Genomic DNA, 21,683 nt, shown 5'->3' on the forward strand with positions numbered 1-21,683 from the left:
TGGTAATTATGGTAATGTTTTGGGAGTTTATTAAATTTAACAAGTTCATCAAAGAAAATCATAGTCCTATGGGATCAATTTTCTGATATGGAGTTCCATTGTGCCATAGGAGAAAGTGAGGAAAATTTGAAACAACTAATTGCATCTGTCAAGACTCTTATTAGTAAGATATTGAAAGTTTTATCAACAGAAGAGCATTGCTTGGCTACCGGTATTTCTATTCACTGCAAAGGGAGGGGTTATTGTCATTTTGTTGGTTTTTCTTTAAATCAATTAAATTAAGAAAATATATCATCAAATACATACATTTGTAAATGTATTACTGTTATAGATATGTATTTACAGTGAAATTCTGACAATTTTGATTTTATTTTTTCTTTGTTAACTAATTTTTTTTTTTTTTTTTACAATTCTAGAAAATTTTTTTGTATGTGTTCCAAACCTTTATTAATCAATTCAATTATTTGTCCCATTTGAAATTAGCCTAGCGGGGGTATTAGTCCCATTAGGACAGTTCTAGTTTTTCTTGGACATATAAATTGTCATATTAGTTTTGTGAAAAATGGCTCTACTAATGACTATTTTGTCAGATTTCTTTCATGAACCTTTCATTTGTGGATGGACTATGCTACAATATCCACAAATATTGGTGCTCATGAACAAAATGTCATTTAAAAAAAGGTAGTGGATAAAGAATTATTGAGTTACACACTTTAACATAAGATGTCTGCTAAGCCTCCTGAATATTGCAGCAGACAACATATATTCTTAAGGTAGCTAAATAAACATGTATTAAAACATTGTAATGCCTCCAAGTGCATCACTATGTCTTTGTAATAAATTGGTCAGCCTCTTTTGTCTGTAGAGAAGGTCCCAAATGACCAATTAGAATTGCTGATATATAATTCCAGACAACCATCTAGAACTTTATTCCCAATTGACCATGCAGAACTTTATAGTCATAGACATCTACACAGAAACAATTGGTAATGCTCCCACACAAGTACACTCTCAGACAACATGTAGAAACATTCCTAGACAATCCTCATAAAAGAATCATTTTCCCTTGATGGCTTTCAAAGAAGAACCATTGAGCTTAAAATAAATAATGATTCTAGGTGACCATGCAGAAGTACATGTACAAAGTCTCTGAGAATTATGTAGAACTCTGCTCCGATTCATAACCTTATCATTACTATATTTCCTGATAACTATACAAAATAGCTACATAGGACCATAAGCAGGGAGTAGTGAAGTCTTGTGCTTTACACAGTCGGAACACCTCGGATATCAACAATCATTGTGGAGTGTGCAAGACATCTGAGTTGTTCCAATTGGTGTTTTATATGTGAGGTTAATTGATTTGTTTGAATGTTTCTCTCACGTTTCTGTGCCAGTCTCTGATTCACTCTTTAATAATAATGGGTGAACAGCCAGTGACTCACCTTGCTCCACGGTAGTGATGTCATCTTCACTCGCGGTCTTACAATGTATTGCGTATTGAGTCATCCAAGTGTTTTGGATTGCAATAGTTACTACCATAGAAAACTTATGACTTTTGCTATTTAATGAGAACCATAATGTAAACTGTTTATGATATTGTAAAATTGAATGACTTCAATAAAATTGTACTCACTACCGAGAGTAATTTGGTTGGAATGACAGTATATTTAGCCACTATGGTATTAATGTATAGTACATGTAGCTGTAATTGCCAGGGATAATCGGTGACTTCAGTAAATTAATTACCGTTACATCTACTTTCTACATGTAGTAAGAGTGACATTAATTTGAGCAATTAGTATAGCTGCATTTGGGTTCTAATGCAATATGTGTTGTTTTGATGGTAAAATAAAAAGTTGTATAAGTATATCAGCCTGTACATGTATATGTTTCCCTACAGTAGCTGCAGTGATATTTGGTCACCAGGCTATCATTAAATGGATTATATGTGCTCCAGAATTTCATGTAATAATTCACCATACTTATTATTTCACCAATTAATCAGAGTACATCAGGATATATTTGTGGAAATCTCTGAAACATTACACCTCCAAGAGAGTGATACTGAAAAGGTTAAATGTCTAATCAATAACCCGTACAAATACCAAGGATGTTGGAGCCCCCTGACAAAGCTTGCTGATTGATTTTACAATCAGACTAAATTCACTAATCTTACCATTATTCAGAATCGGATACAAGATTACATTGAGTGGAATTCCGTCTCTCAAATATGCCCAAAAAAATAAAATCACACAAAAATGTAGTAGATGAAGACAAAAATACCAAACAGGCTTTTGCATTTTTTTATATGTAGTATATGATTATTCATAGCTTCTTGTCGGATGCATAAAAATGCTATCCGCAAGACAAAATTTGTAATTGTCCAGCATCTGCTCCATTTGAGTTGGTTTCCATGGGAATATGATTGGGAGGCTCAATTCTATGACTCAGATTCCCCACGAGACCTGCATTACACTGCATTGTAGCTGTTGTAACCATTATACTGTAGCACTTGAGATTGTGCAGTTATTGGGTGCAATTAATCCATGAGTTTGTTTTTTAATGCCTGTTTCTTCACATTTTCTCTGTATAAGCCCTTCATTAGTCTGAAAGATCTTGCATGATAAAAACTGTAATATTTTACCAGTTGTTCCAGCTTTGATGAATAATGTTACAGTTTTTTCACTTAGCATATCATTTTAATGCATTAATTTATCTTAGTTGATATTATAAGTTTGTCCCAGTACATGTATGTTGATTTGCAATGTTCTTCTCATCAGAATGCAGCTATTTTGAATTTTTTGTTGATCTTTTTATTTTCCCAAGCAGAACTGTAAATACACGACGTAGCATAAATCAATATTTCTTCTTCTGTGTTAAGGTTTACTTAATCATCATCTTTATTTATACAATTTCAATCAGTATTAGTTCATTGACAAGCTCATTTATTCACTCAACACCATTACAATTAATAAAAAACATTCATGAAGGTTTTTTTTATCTCCTCAGAAACATGGCACCCTATACAATGATCCTGGCTACATTGGGTATTGGAGACCTCCAGCCATGAACAAAATCTACTACCCAGAAATGGAAACACAGTCTGCGGAAACAAAGGGAGAAAAATCTGTTGGGTCCAAACAACTTGATAGCTTGAACTCTGGGAGAGTGGAAGATGCTGTTCTACAAACAAGTACACATAAAGTTGCAGAGAAATCTACCAGTACTGCAGCTCCAAAGCACAAAACAGAGGCGCAGCACATATCTGTTACTGCAGCACCTGAGCACCAAGCACAAGAACAGCACAGTTCCATATCAACAAAAGCACCACAGCACCAGACAGACTTGAGCAGAATTGTAGAAGATACTCAGAACAAGGATAAAATGTCAGGGAAGGCAAAAGATATGAGTCCCAAGTCTAAAATCACCAGTGTGAAACTGACTATTCAAGATGAGGGGTCCTCTTCCAAGTGGAACGATCAGATGACTGAAGTGATTAAAGAAGTCTATGGAGGAGAACTGCCATATTCTGAAAATAATATTGTGTTAGATGATGAAAGTGGGAAAAATGCTGATAAGGCCAATAAAGAGGAGGAATTAGCTCCATCAAGAGTTAATCAGTCTCCTGACTTAAATGAGCAAATACCTGAAAAATCCACACAGAAATCCACCACATTGAAAATTAAAGATAACTTAGAAACAAACACAGAGGAAGACTCCATGCAGAAAGTTGTAAGAAAGATACAAGAAACCAAAGTGGAACAAGCAGCAACAAAAACAAAACAAGAACCGACACCTATGCCTACACTGACCCATCAGAAGCAGGAGGGGAAGGAGTCAAAGGTCAAGGTTTCTTCCACTACAGCAGCGCCCTCTACACGCCCCAACCCCCCAACAACCCGACCCACCAGGGTGACCCCAGTGTCCGAGAGAAAGACTGAGCCAAAGCTCGTCCCTTCTAAACCCCATGGTAACTGCTTCATACTTGTTGTTTTGTACACACTATAATTGTTGACAGGCTTGTTTATTTAGGTGAAAAAGTATGGTTTATTAGGTGATTGATCACAGAAAATTTATTTAATCTTTGTTAATTAAGACTTGATTTAAAACATTTTCTGTTCACAATTATATCTAAATATCTAATATCTTTTGAATTAATTCAACAATGATCAAGTAAATTAGGAGTAGAGCAACAGAATTTTGGAAATGATTTTCTATTGAATTGTATATATATAATGTATTACTGTAATTTTATTTTAATATAACAGAATTTAGTAAATGATTTTCCTATCAAATTATATTTGAAGCTGATTGTATAATCTTGTTATTCCAGCCCCCTGTAAAACGGACATTGACTGTAGAGCTGGCCGTGTGTGTCACGCGGGGTCCTGTGTCTGCGGGGATGAGACCCTGTGCGCGAGACACACCCACCCTGTGTGTGGTTCCGACGGTATTGTCTACCCCAGCCACTGTGAGCTCCACCGACAGGCCTGTCTACACCACAGACACATCAAGGTGGACTCCGAGGGAACCGCCTGTGCCAATCAGAACAAAAATCCACCGACAACTGTGGCCACAAAAAATAACACGCTGATCAGAGGCAAGTGTGGTTATTCTAACATTCACTTTCTAGTAATTCTTTCATTTCTCTCTATTCCCCAAACCTCAGAACAATCAACTATCTTTGTGTATTCTCTCTAGGTGATACAATAAACTGCCTAGAATTCCGTTTTTGTTGCGAGTTGAGTAGGTTGATTTTTGCCGATTATTGAAATCATTACCGAGTTCATTCAGAGACTGCCATGTTGGTAATGGGATTTATGGGAATCTGTGTGAAGGTTTCCCCGAAGATAGTTATGCAAATATAAATAGGTTAATATCCAAAGCTTTATGGCCTAAGTGTAACTAGAAAGGGATGTTTTTTTCATAATCTGCACTAATCAATTTCATGTTCATTCTCTATCTGCAGATGAAATTGGAAACATGTATATACTTGTAATTCCCGAATAGATTTAAGCATTTAAATTGATTTTTATATTGTTCACTGAAAGGTATTTAAATATGAAGAGATCAACTGTTGCAATAAAATATCTACATGCTCTGGATTTAAAAAATTTTGAATTGCTATCAACTCTACAGATCAATAATGGTTTTCATGGAGCTAGTGTACATGGTATTGAACTCTGATGCAAATTGGCTTAACAATAGCGATGAATGCTACAAGCTGAATGCAATTACGGTAATGCAAGAACAACGTGAAGATTGAATTATAATTGTTATAAAGAAATGCAGTGTGGAAATTTGACACAGTGGCATAAATGAGTCAAAGATTTTTATTCAGTGCAATTTAGCCCAAATAATTGTTCAAAATATAGATATGCAAACTCAAAATTCCCCATTGCTCTCTCAAATTGCCAAATATTTGAGTGTTGAATGTCTGGAACTGTGAAACAACTTAAGGGGGGGGGATATTACATTATTATCGATGCTTTGTAGAGTTTACCCTTGACAGCTCACGTGATCAAGAGATCGGTAGCCTTACAACAAATCACCCAGTCGTAGCATATTCATAATGCATTAGCGGTATTGTCCCAGTGTCATTCCCCTGTCAGCCAATAATGGCCGTGTCGTATTCGATAGTTTTTTTTCAAATAGATGATTGTACTGAAAAAATAAAATTCCTGTAGAATATTAGCTTTATTGATTATTTGGAGTAGCATCATTTAGTCAAGTTGGCACTGGTTTTTTGACTGCAACAAAGTTACAAAGATGCAATCAATATGTACTCTGTGGTTTATGAGCACTTTATTATGATGAAAATGCCATTAATTTTTGTCCCACCTTCATCCATGAATTTTTATCACCATAAACTGACATACTGTTAACAGATATGATATCCCATATGCAGGAAAATTGTCTTTCCGACATGAGTGTTGCCTTTATAGCTATAATAAACCTGTTATCATTGGATAAAATCTTAGAAATATACTGTGGAATCATCGTTGTTCGTGGAGGACCAATTTTTGTGGCTTTCATGGGTAACCCTCTCCCACGAATTTACATCCCCACAAACATATATATAGAAGCATTTCTTTAATATTCATTAAAAAAAATTCCCAATTACACTACCAACCAAATTCCGTCCCCACGAACCAGGAAAATTTTGGCTACCCACAAACATTGACCCCTATAAATATAGATGATTCCACAGTAGATGCTGTAATTTAAAGGCTATCCAAATATTTTGTTGATGACAAAAAGCTCTTACAAAAGAATACCTTTACTTTGTTTAAAGTATTGATGTACATTTGCATGTATTTATGTTTGTGATCTGAGAATTGTGTGGTTTTGTCTAATTGTGATGTCCGTGTACATGTAGGTGTGAGGTGCGAGTATCGAATTCATGAGAAAACAGAAGGGGTACTCTGGGGTAAACCAGTTGTAACGACCAAGGCCAATTCCTGGGACAGTTGCCTTGATCGCTGTGAACAAAGGGAAAACTGCGTAGGATTTGAATATGCAGCAGAGAACAGTCTGTGTGCTTTCTTTGAGAATGGGCAGGACTTGAGCTTCTGGCCCAACCCTAAAATGACATTCTATGAAGTTGTTCGCTGTAAACACACTCAGGGTATACATTATAGATTTATATACACATGTATTAGTTGACATCTACACTTTTGTTTTTGTCTCTCACCCCATTTCCTAGTATTCCACATGCTTATTTTTACTCTGTGTTGTCATAGTAGATGATTGGGGTCTGCTGGAAGTCAGAGACACAAATTATTCTTTTGTTATTACACCAAGATATTTACTTAACCATTTTTAGCTCACCGAGACGAAGTCAGGGGGAGCTTATGCTATACCCTTGGCGTCGGCGTCCGGACCTGGTTAAAGTTTTTGTTGCAGGTCCTGTATCTAAGCTATTACTTGTTCTATCTTCACCAAACTTGCATGGATGATGCATCTGGACCTACTTATGGACTTGAAAGACTTGGATGCTGAATCTGAGTCCTAAATTTCAGATGCTGGAGGAGGTTAAGGTTGTTGGACCAGGTTAAATTTTTTGTTGCAGGTGCCCTTTGATAGCAATATCTAAGTTACTGCAGGTCCGTACTTCACCAAACTTGCATGGATGGTGTGTCTTATGATACTGATGCACCAAACAGGCTTGAGTGCTGAATCTGAGCTATAGGTTTCGGATGCTGGAGGAGGTTAAGGTTTTTGGAGCAGGTTAAAGTTTTTGTTGCAGGTGCCCTTTGATAGCAATATCTAAGTTACTGCTGGTCCGTACTTCACCAAACTTGCATGGATGGTGTGTCTTATGATACTGATGCACCAGACAGGCTTGGGTTCTGAATCTGAGCCAGAGGTTTCAGATGCTGGAGGAGTTTAGGATTTTAGAGCTGGTTAAAGTTTTTGAAACAAGTGCCCTGTGATGATTATATCTAAGTTACTACTTGTCCTAACTTCACCAGACTTCCATGGATGGTGCGTCTTATGATACTGATGCACCTGACAGGCTTGAATGCTGAGTCTGAGCCATAGGTTTCAGATGCTGGATATGGTTAAGTTTTTTGGAACAGGTCACATGTTTAATAGATAATAGTACTATTTCAAACTTGCATACTTGACTAAACTGTAATATGAATGAATCACAGAGGAAGCTTCAGATGCAGAGCTTGATCTCCATTATCAATGATGCTGAAAAATATATCTTAGTTATTACAGGTCCTAACTTCACCAAACTTGAATGGATGATGTGTCTTATGATACAGATGCACCTGAGAGGCATGGATGTTGAATCTGAGCCATATGTTGCAGATGCTGGAGCAGGTTAAGTTTTAATTGCTAGTGCCCTCTGATGATGATATCTTAGTTATTACTGGTCTGAACTTCACCAAACTTGCATGGAGATGCGTCTTATGTATACTGATGCACCTGACAGGCTTGAATGCTGAATCTGAGCCATAGGTTTCGGATGCTGGATGAGGTTTAGTTTTTTTGGAACAGGTCACATGTTTTATAGATGATAGCTTGCATAGTTGATTTAACTATATTATAAATGAAATGCAGAGGTTGCTTCAGATGCAGAGCCTGATCTCCATTATCAAGGATGCTAAAGAAATCTCCTACCTCACTCAAACCTGCTCAATAGATAGATGAGTTTGTTGATAAATGATATAACCTGATTCCTATGATATAGTATTGTATGGTATGAAACAATATTGTTTAATATGATACAATATAATATCATATGTAATATTATAAAAAGTTATATGATACGATATGAAATTGTATCAATTCTTTTGATATTTTATGTTATGATATTGTATCATGATATTGTGATGTATAGTATTGTGTATTATGATACGATATTGTATAATACTATATTGTATTATTAATTTATAAATTTTTCAAATGATTCTATTACATAAGATATTGCAAAATATAATATTGTATCCTATGATACAATATTGTATATTCTATAATATTGTATCAAATGATATTGTATAATATGATATTAGTTTCTGTAACATAGAATTATATCACATGAAATTGTATAATATTATACTGTAATATTATATAATATCATATCATACGATATTGTATGATATGATATTGGTTCATAACATGATATATTATCACATCACATGAAATTGTATTGTATGATATTGTAAAATATATTATTGTATCATATAATATTGTATTATATAATATTTTACTTTATCACATAATATTGTATCATTTGATATGATACAATGATGTACATATCAAATTATATTGTATCATATGATACAATATCATATTATGTATCAAAAATGATACAGTATCATACAATATCATACTATATTATACAATTTATTATCATATGTTTCAATATTATGATGTATTATGTAATATGATATTGTAATATAATACTATATTGTTTTATTTAATATGATATTGTGTTATGTGATCAAATACAATAACGTATAACACAAAACAATGTCATATCATACGTTACAATATCATATTTCATCATTGTTTATTATGATATTTCATTTTATTATATGATATATGTTGTAAATATGATAGGATGCAATATTTAATTTTATATTATTGTATTGATTAACATATGAACATATGATCATCATACAATTTTTTAACAGATGATATACGATATTGTGTCAAAACAGAATCCATGAATATCCAAGATCATAAAGTATGATTTTCATTTAATATGATAAAGGTGGTCTCATAAAGGTGAAGTCTCATAAGGGTGATGTCTCGTCTCGGTGAGCTTTGTAATCTGTGATTACCTATGTTTAAAGTATCTGCACTAGTTTTGAAGTTTCCCTGCTGCACCAATTGCATATTTAAAAAAACCACCTTACATTGGGTGTTTTGGAAATTTGTCTTATTGTCAGTAAAACACAGGAAGTGGAGTATGTGATGTAACATTGATGTTGTGTGGTGTGCTTGTCGTTTTCCGTAATTGTGAATGTGTTTAAATTTATTAACTGTATGTATTGATTGCATTAGTGGTATGAGTTCTTGTATGCTTGTGTACTAGTAATTCCTTAATGTGTAAATGAAAGAGTGAATATAAGTTCCATATAATGTCAGGGAAATCTCAGTGTGTTTTGAGGTCAAGAGTATATCTTAAGGACTCTTTAAGGACAATTGTTATAAATTCATCTTTAAACGATGAAATATTTTGGTCGTTTATCACTATTTACAAGTGCAGGGGATATTAATTTGCCTCAGATTCTAGCTTTCTTGCCTTTTATTTAGCTGACTTTTAATTGTTGTTTTTTTTGTAACAGATGATAGGAAGTGCAGCTATGAACAGATCAAAGTGAACTCAGACAACGTGTTCATGATGTGTGATGTGTCGGTCAGTTTCATACCTGACATCGTGGGGTGCCAGGCTGCCTGCAAGGACTGTAAGGCCTTCACTTACCTCCAGGGGGCGTGTCAGGTGTATCATGATGAGGTCTGCGTGAACATGCTGAATGAGCTGGGCAAGAACCACTTCATCAAGCATTGCCATAACACAGGTAAAGAAAGACCTCATACAATGCCTTAATACTGGTAAAGGAAGACCTCTAACACTGCCATAACACAGGTAAAGGAAGACCTCTAACAATGCCATAACACAGGTAAAGGAAGAACAGTAACAATGCCATAACACAGGTAAAGGAAGACGTCTAACAATGCCATAACACAGGTAAAGGAAGACCTCTAACAATGCCTTAACACAGGTAAAGGAAGACGTCTAACAATGCCATAACACAGGTAAAGGAAGACGTCTAACAATGCCATAACACAGGTAAAGGAAGAACAGTAACAATGCCATAACACAGGTAAAGGAAGATGTCTAACAATGCCATAACACAGGTAAAGGAAGACCTCTAACAATGCCTTAACACAGGTAAAGGAAGACGTCTAACAATGCCATAACACAGGTAAAGGAAGACCTCTAACAATGCCATAACACAGGTAAAGGAAGACCTCTAACACTGCCATAACACAGGTAAGCCATCAAGCACTGCCATAACACTGGTAAAGGAAGACCTCTAACACTGCCATAACATAGGTAAAGGAAGACTTCTAACAATGCCTTAACACTGCATGGTAAGGAAATACACTGCTAAGGGAAGACAGCAAATACTCCCTTAACACAGGTAAGGAAAAATGTCAAGCACTGCCTTAACATTGGTAAAGGAAGACTTCAAACACTGCCTTAACACAGGTAAAGGAAGACTTCAATCGGTAAAGGAAGAATTCAACACTGCCATAACATAGGTAAAGAAAGACTTCAACACTGCCATAACACAGGTAAAAGAAGACATTAACCATAACACAGGTAAGGAGAGACAGCAAGCACTGTTATAACACAGGTATTGAGGTAAGTGAAGACAGCAAGCATTGTCATTGCACCATTAAAAAGGGGAAGAGAGCAAGCACTTCCATTTCCAGGTAAGGAACAGAGAGAGAGAGAGAGAGAGAGAGAGAGAGAGGGGGGGGATTGGTGACCAGTCAATATGATTACTTTTGTTATCTTTTATGTGGGAAGTGAATAGAGGGATTTTATTCATGCAGTGAACTGATTGGAAGCTTGAATTTGTAACTTTTTTCCAAATATGTTTCACAGAAATCCCCCTTGGGGAATTTATAATTGATGTGACTACATTCTATATATATGGTGAGAGAGGCAAATGATTTCCCAGAGAGATTACACAATGCAAGACAAATAGATGAATTGGGGTCCAGAAGGCAGATTTGTGCTTCATAAATCACAATCTGTCAGGATTATCTCGGTACAGTAAAGATTAGAAATCCAGAAAGAGGAGCACGATGTATTACCTCAGACATGCAACAAGAGAGATTGTCATCTCTCTTCCCAGGAGGTCTCTTTGCTATGAACACTTGACAACTTGAATTACACTAATTGTTACATTAGCTACAGTTTTCATCAGGGAGAAATTGATATGTAATAAAATTAAACAAAACAAAAAGTTGTCCACATCAGCTCTCTATAATTGAATGCATAAATGTTTCAAAGCAATATTGATTGCAGTTTTTAAAATCAAAGAAGGGACTTAATTGTCTTCCTGTCCCAAAGGTGCATATCACCAGTAATGTTCTTTTCCGACATTTTTATTACACTTGCAGCCATTTTAAAAATCGTCATCCATAAGTAATTATATATTGATTCATGATTTAGCAGAAATTTCTCTGGCATTCACTCAGCAATATTACAGGCTTAAAAAAATGATTTTTTTTTTCTTTTGGCCAGTATGTATCTGAAGTAAAATACTGCTAAAATTAAAAACAATTTTTAGAATTTTAGAATTTCTTTTATTACATAGAAACCAACTCTAGCTGTCACATCCTGGAAGTGACCCCTGGCAGGTCACCGTACATGTGCAGTAAGGCCACCAGTTCCCTGTCCACACTGCTTGACTGCCACGACACTTGTCTCAGGGGTCACTGTGAGGCGTTCAAATTCCTGAAGGACAGCTTCTGTGAAATCTACTTTGACAAGTCGTGTCTGGAGATGCTGAAGAAGGGAAGGGAGAATTACTATGTCAAGAGATGTGCCAATCCCAAAGGTGCAAATCTATATTAGAACATAAATTTAATAGATCAAAACATTAAGTTTTAATGTATCATGTTTTATTACAAGATGGTAAAACATTGTTTTTGACATTTTCTTTGAATCCAAAAAAGTAAATTGCAATTTTTTTTTTCTTAAGAACTAGTGAGTATTATATTACTGGTTTATCTGATTACCATGCATTACATGTTTTTTTCCACTGGGGACAAAGTTATAATTATCTCTTGTGAAATCTTTAAAACTTGCACCTTTATGAAAATGAAGAATAATACAAAACAGAGTTTCTCAGAGGTTTAACCAGTTGATGCATGTTTAGTACAAATTAGACCCAACCTACCACCAGAGTAAACTCCAGCTAAACCCCACCCTGGGTGTACTGTTGGGGTTTACTGTGGGTCTGTGTTTGAAAATTTGCGTCTACTCTGGGTTTACATTGGGTTTACTCGGGCTTTGCTTTTGGGGTCCACTGTACACACTGAAGCAGACCCATTTTTTATCTTAATATTACCACCTTACTGCTTGTAATTCCTACTCCTTGTGTATTACAAATACACATGTAATGTCTGCTCTCAGGGGTAAACTTCTGATTGGGGTTTACTCTCTGTGTCCACTCTTGGTTAACTCTGGGTTTACTCAAGCTGGGTTAACTCTGGGTCCACTCTAGTAAACCCAGGGTTTAGTTGGGGTTTACCGTATTTTCCCGACCATAAGTCGGTATTTTCTGTTAGGTTGGGTCTGATCAGTACTGTAAGTTCAAGTCCATTAAGATATGTAACATTGCCTAGCAGTAGACTAATCTTTTGACTGACCTTCACCAGATTGTTCCTACCACGAGGTCCAGCTACCAGCCAGCGTGCCCTGTGAGATACGGTTGGACAAAATGAGTTCTTTTCAGGACTGTCGTGATGCGTGCAAGGACTGTACGGCCATTAAGTACAACTACAGTACTGGCGAGTGTCACACCTATCATCAGGAGTCTTGTATCACCCAGAAGTCTGTCAACTTCATCAAGAGGGACTGTGGACAGACTCAAGGTATGGTGTTTTAAATAAAAACCATCGCACTGAAGTCTTCTCATTTTCAGTTGCATAGATGTGTGAAGTGTGGTTTTAAATACCATGTGCTACTATTTAAGGGCATTGGCAACGAAGTGCTAAGGATTTAAAAAATTTGCACCTGCATTTTCTCTTTTATACAATGAATTAGAGTTACCCCTCTTGAATTGTTTTCCAACTGGGAGTAATCTCCCATAATATGAGCTCTTTTTTAACATTATGGTAAAAAAAGCAGTGTTTCCGAGGTAAACAAAATATGTCATGTATAAAGATGAAGCGATATTTATATATCGCTCTGCGTCAACAAGCAGGTTACATGGGCCTCAGAAAAGAGAGGAGCAAATTCCTATATGGCAAACATTGTGAGAAAGATTTTAAATGACCTTTCGTTTTCTTATTTACTATTGACAGACAACTGAGGAAGGTTGGGGGGGGGGGGGGGGGTCATCCCTACCGCAACATCTTTGAGACGAGCAAAATAAAAAAAAGAAGTGAACCAAACACTGATTAACTCCGATACTCTTTAACAAAAGACAGTAGACCGAGAGTCTAAATTCATTTATTTTCATACCTATTGTTTTGATATTATAGTACAATACACACATATACATGTACATGTATATGCATGAAATATTATATACACATACACTATTCATAGCTGCTTTATTTTGTGGACAATGAGATCATTTGTAAATTAACCTGACCTCATTGCTAAGTCAGAATTATCAATGACTCACATTTTAATTATTAATTTGTAAAAGAGACATTTCTGACAATGAATAATGAGTTACTTTTGCTCTCTTAGAGCACGCCTAACTAGGAATTCAAAAATATTAGAACCTTCTTTTTTCTTGATACCTCAAAGATAAGTACCGGTGTAGATAATTGTTAATGATCTTTATTATTTACTGTGTGTGTGTTCGGTGACAAAATCAAGGACGGTAACTCTTGAATAGGAAAGAGCAAATTGAGGTTCACACTTTTCTGAAAATATTCGCCCTATATATCATTATCAGTAGGATATCATATAAAATCGATTTACAATAATATGTATCATTTAATTTATAATCACATATCTCACTTATCAAAAAATTGCTCCTTTCAAATATTAATTATTGCGATTTGTTCATTGAATTACATTGAAATCAATGTTGAATGCAAAATTAATATTTTTAGAAATATTTTTGTAATAAGGATGGAAAGAGGGGTCTCTAGTGTCTGTTGTTGTCTATATAGACACATATAAATTCATTTAAGAATTTATGAAAAACTTTGTCCAGAAACCAGGATTGTTGCCAATGCCCTTAAGTTTATAATTAGAGATCATTTAAATGCTTATGGTAATATAGACTGTATATGTTCAAGTTTGCTTTTGAACTGGAACTAAGAACAAAAAATAGAAAATGCAAAAATAGCCTACCTTTGTACTTTGATTATTATGTTGAAATGTGCTATGCTTGCATACCATTGTATGATAGTGTTAATGTTCTTCTATCTTTGATAGACGTAAAAAGTACCCCAGAGCCCTTGCTTCTGCGAGTCAAGAGACCAGACAGCACCGTTAAACCTGCGAAACCTTTGACATTAGATAATGATGACAAGTCTGAAATAGTCCTACCTTCTGAGACACCGGTGGACCAGACTGAGAAAGCACCAGAAATCAAGGTCAGCCTGGAGAGAATAAACCCCGGCCCCTCGAGCAGTAGTCAGGGAGAGGGGAAGGCTAAAGACCTCAGTCCCAAGAAGCTGAGGGACAGGGTGGAAGAGGCCATGTTCTCAGAGCTGTGCTCCCTACAGGAGTACACCCAGATGAAGGCGGAGGTCCTGAGGTACCACTGTGTGCGGTTCCAGGAGAAGGACTGCTCCCCCCAGGCACTGTACAGCAGTGAGTAGTACCCGGTGTTACTTATACATGTACCGTCAAATCTGTGTCAGCTAAGCAACATGGTTTAATGGATAGTTTTTTGTTGTTGTTCAGATGGACATGATTTTGGCTTCAGACTGTAGCAGAATTAATGAAAATATAGATTTTTGTATGGTAATACAAAGGACAATGAAACAAATTACAAAGTTTTTGGTTTAATTGATCTTCATTATTGATCTTCATTATATGCTATTTAATCATTGTTAATTTACTTTAAACTGAAATAAAAGAAATACATGTACTTGCATAAAGCAAGGGAAAGTACACAAGGAACTACATGTACTAGATTTTGGCAGCAAGGGAGTTATAATAATTAGAATATGCCAAAGAGATAAGAGTTAGCTATGTGTTTGTTCTCTGATAGCCACCATTTTTGTTCACAAAAAGAGATAGAAATCAATTCAGTGATCAACTGTCTTCACAAATTAATGTTTGTTTTCTTTTTTTTCCAGAAAAAGATTATCTAGCCTCCCTCATGTTTAGTTACTATGACAAGAACATGGACAACACAATTGTACGCGATGAAATCTGGGAGATCTGGGTCACAGAACCGTTTCAGCGAATGTTTGCATCGTGCACCCTCATGGACATGTTTAGGTTTGAGAATATTCTGGATGATGAAATTCAAGAGGGAGAGTTTCTCAAAGCCTTTGGTAAGTGTAAACCTAGTTAGAAATTTGATACATTTGTAATTTCAAAGCATATTCAGTCAAATTTGATAGAATTGATATTTCAAAAGCTGAAAGCATAGAATGTGTTGGACAATATTTAAAATTACGATATGAAAAGTGATATTTCTGTACATGCAATAAACAGGGAGGTGATAAAAGGTAGTTTGTAAATGACTTGTTCTGTGACAGATTTAAAGCCAGCTGCCTTTGAGGAGTCCTTCCAGGAGGTGCCGACATTAGCCACGGTCGGTAATGGACTCGAGCTGAGATGTGGAATTTCCCCATCCTCAGAGAATTCCCATATCATCTGGAGCAGACATAACACTGATTTGGAGACCATCAGTTTCCCAGGAATAGCTGTAGGTGTCACCAAACGTGTCATTTAACTAACTGTTGTGGAAAAATCAATTGACTTGAAAACCATTTTTTAATATGCATTTCAAAATTATGCAATGTAAATATCATTACTTACTTGTTGGAGTTTACAATAGCAACCATAATGATAAAGATTTTCTCATCTTTCAGTCTTAATATTATAAAGTTGCTAAATTTTATACCTGTCAAATAAGCCTGCTATACTTACCTGATAATTTAGATAATTTCTGTATAATTGTAGGTCTTCTCCGATGGCACCCTCTACTTTGAGAGTGTGGGCATCCACCACATTGGGAACTGGACATGTTATGACAAGTACAGGTCGGGATTCAAGCAGGTCCACACACTGCAAATCAACAGTGAGTGATTCATTCTGTGTGTTTAAGGAAATCAATGGAGCAGAGCATGATATGGAGAAAATTGTCAGAATTATGTTTGATTCTTAAGTAAAAATTGATACATGGAGAAAAATAATGATAAGTTTAATTTTTTAAGTGAAAATTGAAATATAAAGCTTTGCATGCTTTAAAACATTATTTTACCTACAAAGAGATTAAGAAAGAATGATAACATATTTAATCTATATAGTATTTATTTAGCATTATCAAGCTTATCAAAAAATGGATATCTTTGATTGCTGTTAATTGAATCCATACTTAGTCTAATGTTTTCTTTCTGATTGAGTGTATTGAATTCTGTGTGTACATTCTAGTTCCCCCGTTCGTGAAGGTGTCCCCATCCTCCATGATGTTACCTGTGAGCGGGGTGGACATCTTCCTCCACTGTCATGTGACAGGGATTCCCCGCCCCACCATCCAGTGGCAGTTCAATGACAAGGTCATCCCTGTGAGACCGGACCATTACGCCAGAATACGTTAGTACTCTCACAGAAATTATGAACATCATTCTAAACATTGAATTCATAAATTCAGTTTGTAAGCTGATATGGTAATGTAAGTATCTCAAGAGAAATGTTTTCTTTTCAATTTAGATGAAAATGGTACTCTCATCATAAAAAGCTCAAACTACCAGCGTGATTCAGGGGCTTATAAATGTCAAGCCAAAAATGTAGCTGGCAACAGTGAAGACATAGCCATGGTGTACATACAGAAACCAAATCGAACAGAGAACCACTGTAAGACTAAAACTTTTCCTAAAATACACTATGAAATCAACTTAGAGTTACCTGTATAAGTCATATTTATGTTCATTGCTTAGAGCTGTGACTTTTTGTTTACAGTGTATAGCAAACAGAGTTCTCGGCAGGAGACGTTTTTCGTCTTCCATCAGACAGGATATAGCGCCTACAACCCGAGTGGATGTTACACCAAGCGGCAGGTTCACAGCAGCTTCGGACATCTGAAGTACATCCCTGAGGAACTGGATGCTCCGATTCATCTGTGTGACCAGAGAAAGGACTGTAACTGGGGACCATCGGTCAACGTCCAAAACAAGTTCCTGTACATTGCTCAGCCAACCGAAAACCGGGTCGTGGTCATTGATGCGGTACAAACTATGAACCCAGTCGAGGTAATGTTGTAACATTGCTTACATGGGTCATGTTTTCTTTTTGATTATTTTCATTTGCTTTTTTGTTTTGTGTACAGATGGGAGAAAATTTTCTGAACTAGCTCATTTTACATATAAAAATTAACATTTTTAAATGGAGTTTTCTTAATATTTTTCACTTTAAAAATCAGAAATATATTATTCGGATATAAATATACTTGTATTCACCCTTGTTTTTGGTGTTCTTTTATAAGTTTGTGAGGACGGACCTGTTTCCTGCCAAGTTGTATTACGTAGAACATCTTGATGAGGTGTGGGTCTTGTGTTGGAACTCTGATAAAAACACAGGAAGTAAAACCATTGTTGTTATTAAGGAGGCCAGCTCTGACACGCGCCACTCAATGGTGCATACCCAGCCTATTGGATACAAATTTGACTTGGTAAATAAAGCATTTAGATTCTTGGATGAGTTTTCAACATACTTTTTTATTTAAAAAGAAATGTTTGAATTATATTTTAATATAATTAATTATATTAAATTTTATATTAATTATATTTCATTGAATATTTTCTTGTTGAAAGTATTCAGCTTTGAATTGATTTTCAGAAGAAGTATACAGCATTTTAAATTTTCTTTTATTTATGCTAATCCTTATTTAATTTTACTTAAATAAGAAAATAGTAAAGCTACAAGTAGCAGATACACATGGGCATGCATTCTTTTATTATATTCCTATGTAAAAACCACAATTAAATTCTCAAACAGAAGATATCAGGATAACTGAGACATTTGTAATAATGTATTTGCAGGTACAGGACATGTTCATTCCTCCCATCAGTGAACTTCATCAGAACATGAGGTATGGCTACGTCGTCCACAGTGAACAACACAACCTGTTCAAGATTGAGCTGGAGTCTATGAGGTACACCAAGTCCCTGGATCTAGAGAGCTTTGCCTGCCTCCCACAAGAAGTTGCATTCATACCACTAGGTAAGTAAAGCACACATAGTCTTTGGCTGTAGGAAGCTTTGTCTGCCTCTACTCCTCATAAAGTGGCCTTCAATAATACCACTTGGAAAGTGAGGAAAACAAAGTCTGGTCATAGAAAACTTTGCCAGCGTACCCCAGGATATGGCTTTCTTAACCCTAGGTAAAAAGGTGGACATTGGATCATGTGTTGTCACACAGTGTATTAAAAATATATTGTTCATCTGTGTTTCAGAGTGTTTACTTAGGTGAACAATTTTTACTCAATGTATACGTCAGTTAAGATGTTACTTGTCTTAAAGTTTGAGAAAATGACACTCACCTGTAGAAACATAAAATTATGCATATTATATATCTTAGGCTTGTTACATGTAGGGGCAAAGGTTTTAAAACCTTTGCTGTAAAAGTAATTGAATATCATATTGTGACCTTTAAAGTACATTATACAATCTTTGTTTTTTCTTTGGAAACAGGAGGACACATTCTTGTTAAGTGCAAACCGACCAATGGTCCCAGTGGTCCGAAGACGACCCAGATTCTGATTGACCTGATCACAGACACACCTGTGTCCAACATTACCCTGCCTGGGACCCCGTATGTGTCACCTGACTCTGAGCATGTTGTCAGTGTGGACAAAGAGATGGGCAAGGTCCACATTGCCAGGGTCAAGGAGAACGGTGAGTGACAAATTTATTCTTTGTAAAATTCCAGAGCAGTCTCACAAATCATGATTGTACAGTAGTTTTTCGAAGTGAATTAAAAATGTTTTTATTATTTTACTATGGTTTGGTTTTTTTTTCAGGGGAGATAAGCAAGATGACAGAGGTAACTGTAAGTTCAAAGGTCAGCGACGTGACCTTTTTTCCGTCCAAGGATGGCCATGGCTACAACATTGTGATGACATCACAGGAACTTCCTGAGATTTACTCTGTTCAACTAAACAATGGGAAAATCACATCTCTCAAAGGTACAGTAATTCAGGAAATAATCCCCTAACATGAAATATTCATGTAGAACATTGATTAATTGTAATAATTTAGATATGAATGGCTAAAATTACATGTATGTTTTTCAGTTTAAAGGAAATTACATGGCTGTATAAATGACAAATAATTTTGAAATATAAAATTTGGTTGGAACAAGAGTAAAATTGAGAGGGTGGGGGGCATGTCTGCTGTAAAATTTGACTGACTCCTTCAATTTCTTATCAAGGTATGGGTGAACCTCCAAAGATGACCTTGAACCCCTTTACACCAGTGTCTCGTTCTGTTGTTGGGGGCGATGTTTTCAGCAAGTACTTTGCCACACCCTCAAAAGACACCCTGATGATCCTGAATGGACAAGACATGTACATAGACTGTCAGCTGTCTGGTCTGAAGAACCCAGACAAGGTAGCCTACAATGTGGCCTCCGTAGCGTGATGGACTATTTCATAATGTCATTGATAAGGGGTCATCTCAAAAGTTTGAAACTCATCAGATGAGTTCATGATGTTATGATGTGGTTTTCTTGTTTTCGTAGAAGACCTTTTTTTTTTGAGAATTGTTATTGATGTTTGGTGCAGAATTGATTTTTTAAATGAAACTACCATTTAACTGTCACTTGAAGTGTGTTATAAGTTTGACATCCTTCTTATGAATTTGTAATTTTGTTTGATTTGTTGTACCAAATAGATGAACATATGTGAGGAATTGCAAGAGCCTGATGTGAATTATGATGCTTTTGTTGACATGATTTAAATACTTAAGAGGTCCATCAATTAGTGGATAATACTTAAAGTGTAATATACTTATGTTTGCTGATATGTTAAAATCATATAATAGATTTTTTTATACCTTTGATTCGTTTGATTAAAGTAAAGATAAAATGACAAACAAGCTTTGAATGTATGTCCAATGTAGATGTGCTTAAGCTAGACCAAGAACTTACATAAAATGATGTAGTGCAAGGAACAGCTGAGTATTACTGCTGTGTACCTGTGTGTGTGTCGGTCTGTTATTGTCATTGCTACATGGTTACAGTGGGCCAGAAATTTACTGAAAAGAAAACAAATAAACAGAAATTAAGATTTTTCAATTAATGAAGTGTATTTGACATACAGAAACAGAATGTTAAATGGGAATCTGACCATGTAATGAGGGAGGTTAGGACCACATTTTGTTTCCATCTGTGTTGTACCTTAGGGTCCTCTTTAATGTGCTTGCTATAACTTAAACATATGATACATCATTTTTTCTGTTTTTCAAACCTATTTTTGAAGAGGTGCTTTTGAAATAAAAGTTCCAAGAATAATATCATTGTCATCAATGGTATAGTGCTTTGTTGTTACAGAATTTAATAGTGAAAGTTTTTACATGGTAGGTTATGGTCAGGCACCAATAAAAAAGAATTCTGTAGTTATACTTGTTTAACATGTAACTCTGACACTAATCACTCCTTGGATTATTTTACTCTGGTAGATTAACAATATTTAAGCAATATACATGTCCATTGTCTTGTGATTTATTTTTTTCAGCATTAATCATGTTTTTATAATTTTATTTTGTGATTTTACTTATTTTCTTTTGTATTTTATACTCTTTTACATTTATCTTTATGGGTTTTATTACATTCCATTATACAATATGTAAAATTAGACCAGATTTTTTTTTTAGCTTTCTTAAATCTGAACATTCTACTCTGAAGTTATTAGGTTTTAGTTACCCAGTATTTAAGACCACATAATACAAGCAGGCTTAATGAGATATTGCATACATGTAGGAGAAAAAATTGTTTAATTAACTGTCTAATTTTTATGTAATCCATAGTGTACCTGAGAGGGAATAGTTAACAGTGCTGCATTTATGTGTACAGACTTGTCCTTAATGTTTGTTGATGTTCTTTTAATTTCTACCCGTCATATACAGGTGTTCGTTATAATGTGGTGTTCAACCAGTCCAATTCCGCTTTGCAAGTGCTGAGTGATTTCTTTGTTGATTACATATATATACATTCCTTACAACTGTTTGATTTTTGCCATATGCCTTTTACTGGGAAATAAAGTTTTTGTGATTTT

General features: G+C 35.4%; 1 protein-coding gene across 4 annotated transcripts in view; it reads left to right on the top strand.

The window, feature by feature from the left end:
• Positions 1 to 21,683, top strand: part of LOC128165449 (follistatin-related protein 5-like) — a 32,989-nt gene extending 11,306 nt beyond the window's left edge. For 3 of the 4 annotated variants that reach the window (XM_052829991.1, XM_052829989.1, XM_052829990.1), the window contains exons 4-21: positions 3,013 to 3,973; positions 4,337 to 4,603; positions 6,383 to 6,631; positions 9,810 to 10,043; positions 11,859 to 12,101; positions 12,925 to 13,140; positions 14,666 to 15,046; positions 15,538 to 15,738; positions 15,946 to 16,115; positions 16,373 to 16,490; positions 16,844 to 17,005; positions 17,123 to 17,266; positions 17,372 to 17,661; positions 17,895 to 18,080; positions 18,451 to 18,631; positions 19,102 to 19,305; positions 19,431 to 19,595; positions 19,841 to 21,683. In XM_052829991.1, coding sequence (XP_052685951.1) covers positions 3,013 to 3,973; positions 4,337 to 4,603; positions 6,383 to 6,631; positions 9,810 to 10,043; positions 11,859 to 12,101; positions 12,925 to 13,140; positions 14,666 to 15,046; positions 15,538 to 15,738; positions 15,946 to 16,115; positions 16,373 to 16,490; positions 16,844 to 17,005; positions 17,123 to 17,266; positions 17,372 to 17,661; positions 17,895 to 18,080; positions 18,451 to 18,631; positions 19,102 to 19,305; positions 19,431 to 19,595; positions 19,841 to 20,049 — 4,581 coding nt within the window. In that variant the 3' untranslated portion in view covers positions 20,050 to 21,683. The remainder of the gene's footprint in view (positions 1 to 3,012; positions 3,974 to 4,336; positions 4,604 to 6,382; positions 6,632 to 9,809; positions 10,044 to 11,858; positions 12,102 to 12,924; positions 13,141 to 14,665; positions 15,047 to 15,537; positions 15,739 to 15,945; positions 16,116 to 16,372; positions 16,491 to 16,843; positions 17,006 to 17,122; positions 17,267 to 17,371; positions 17,662 to 17,894; positions 18,081 to 18,450; positions 18,632 to 19,101; positions 19,306 to 19,430; positions 19,596 to 19,840) is intronic. The other variant, XM_052829992.1, reaches the window with a different exon arrangement.

Source organism: Crassostrea angulata, chromosome 10, assembly GCF_025612915.1.
Source record: "Crassostrea angulata isolate pt1a10 chromosome 10, ASM2561291v2, whole genome shotgun sequence".
Classification (NCBI taxonomy): domain Eukaryota; kingdom Metazoa; phylum Mollusca; class Bivalvia; order Ostreida; family Ostreidae; genus Magallana; species Magallana angulata.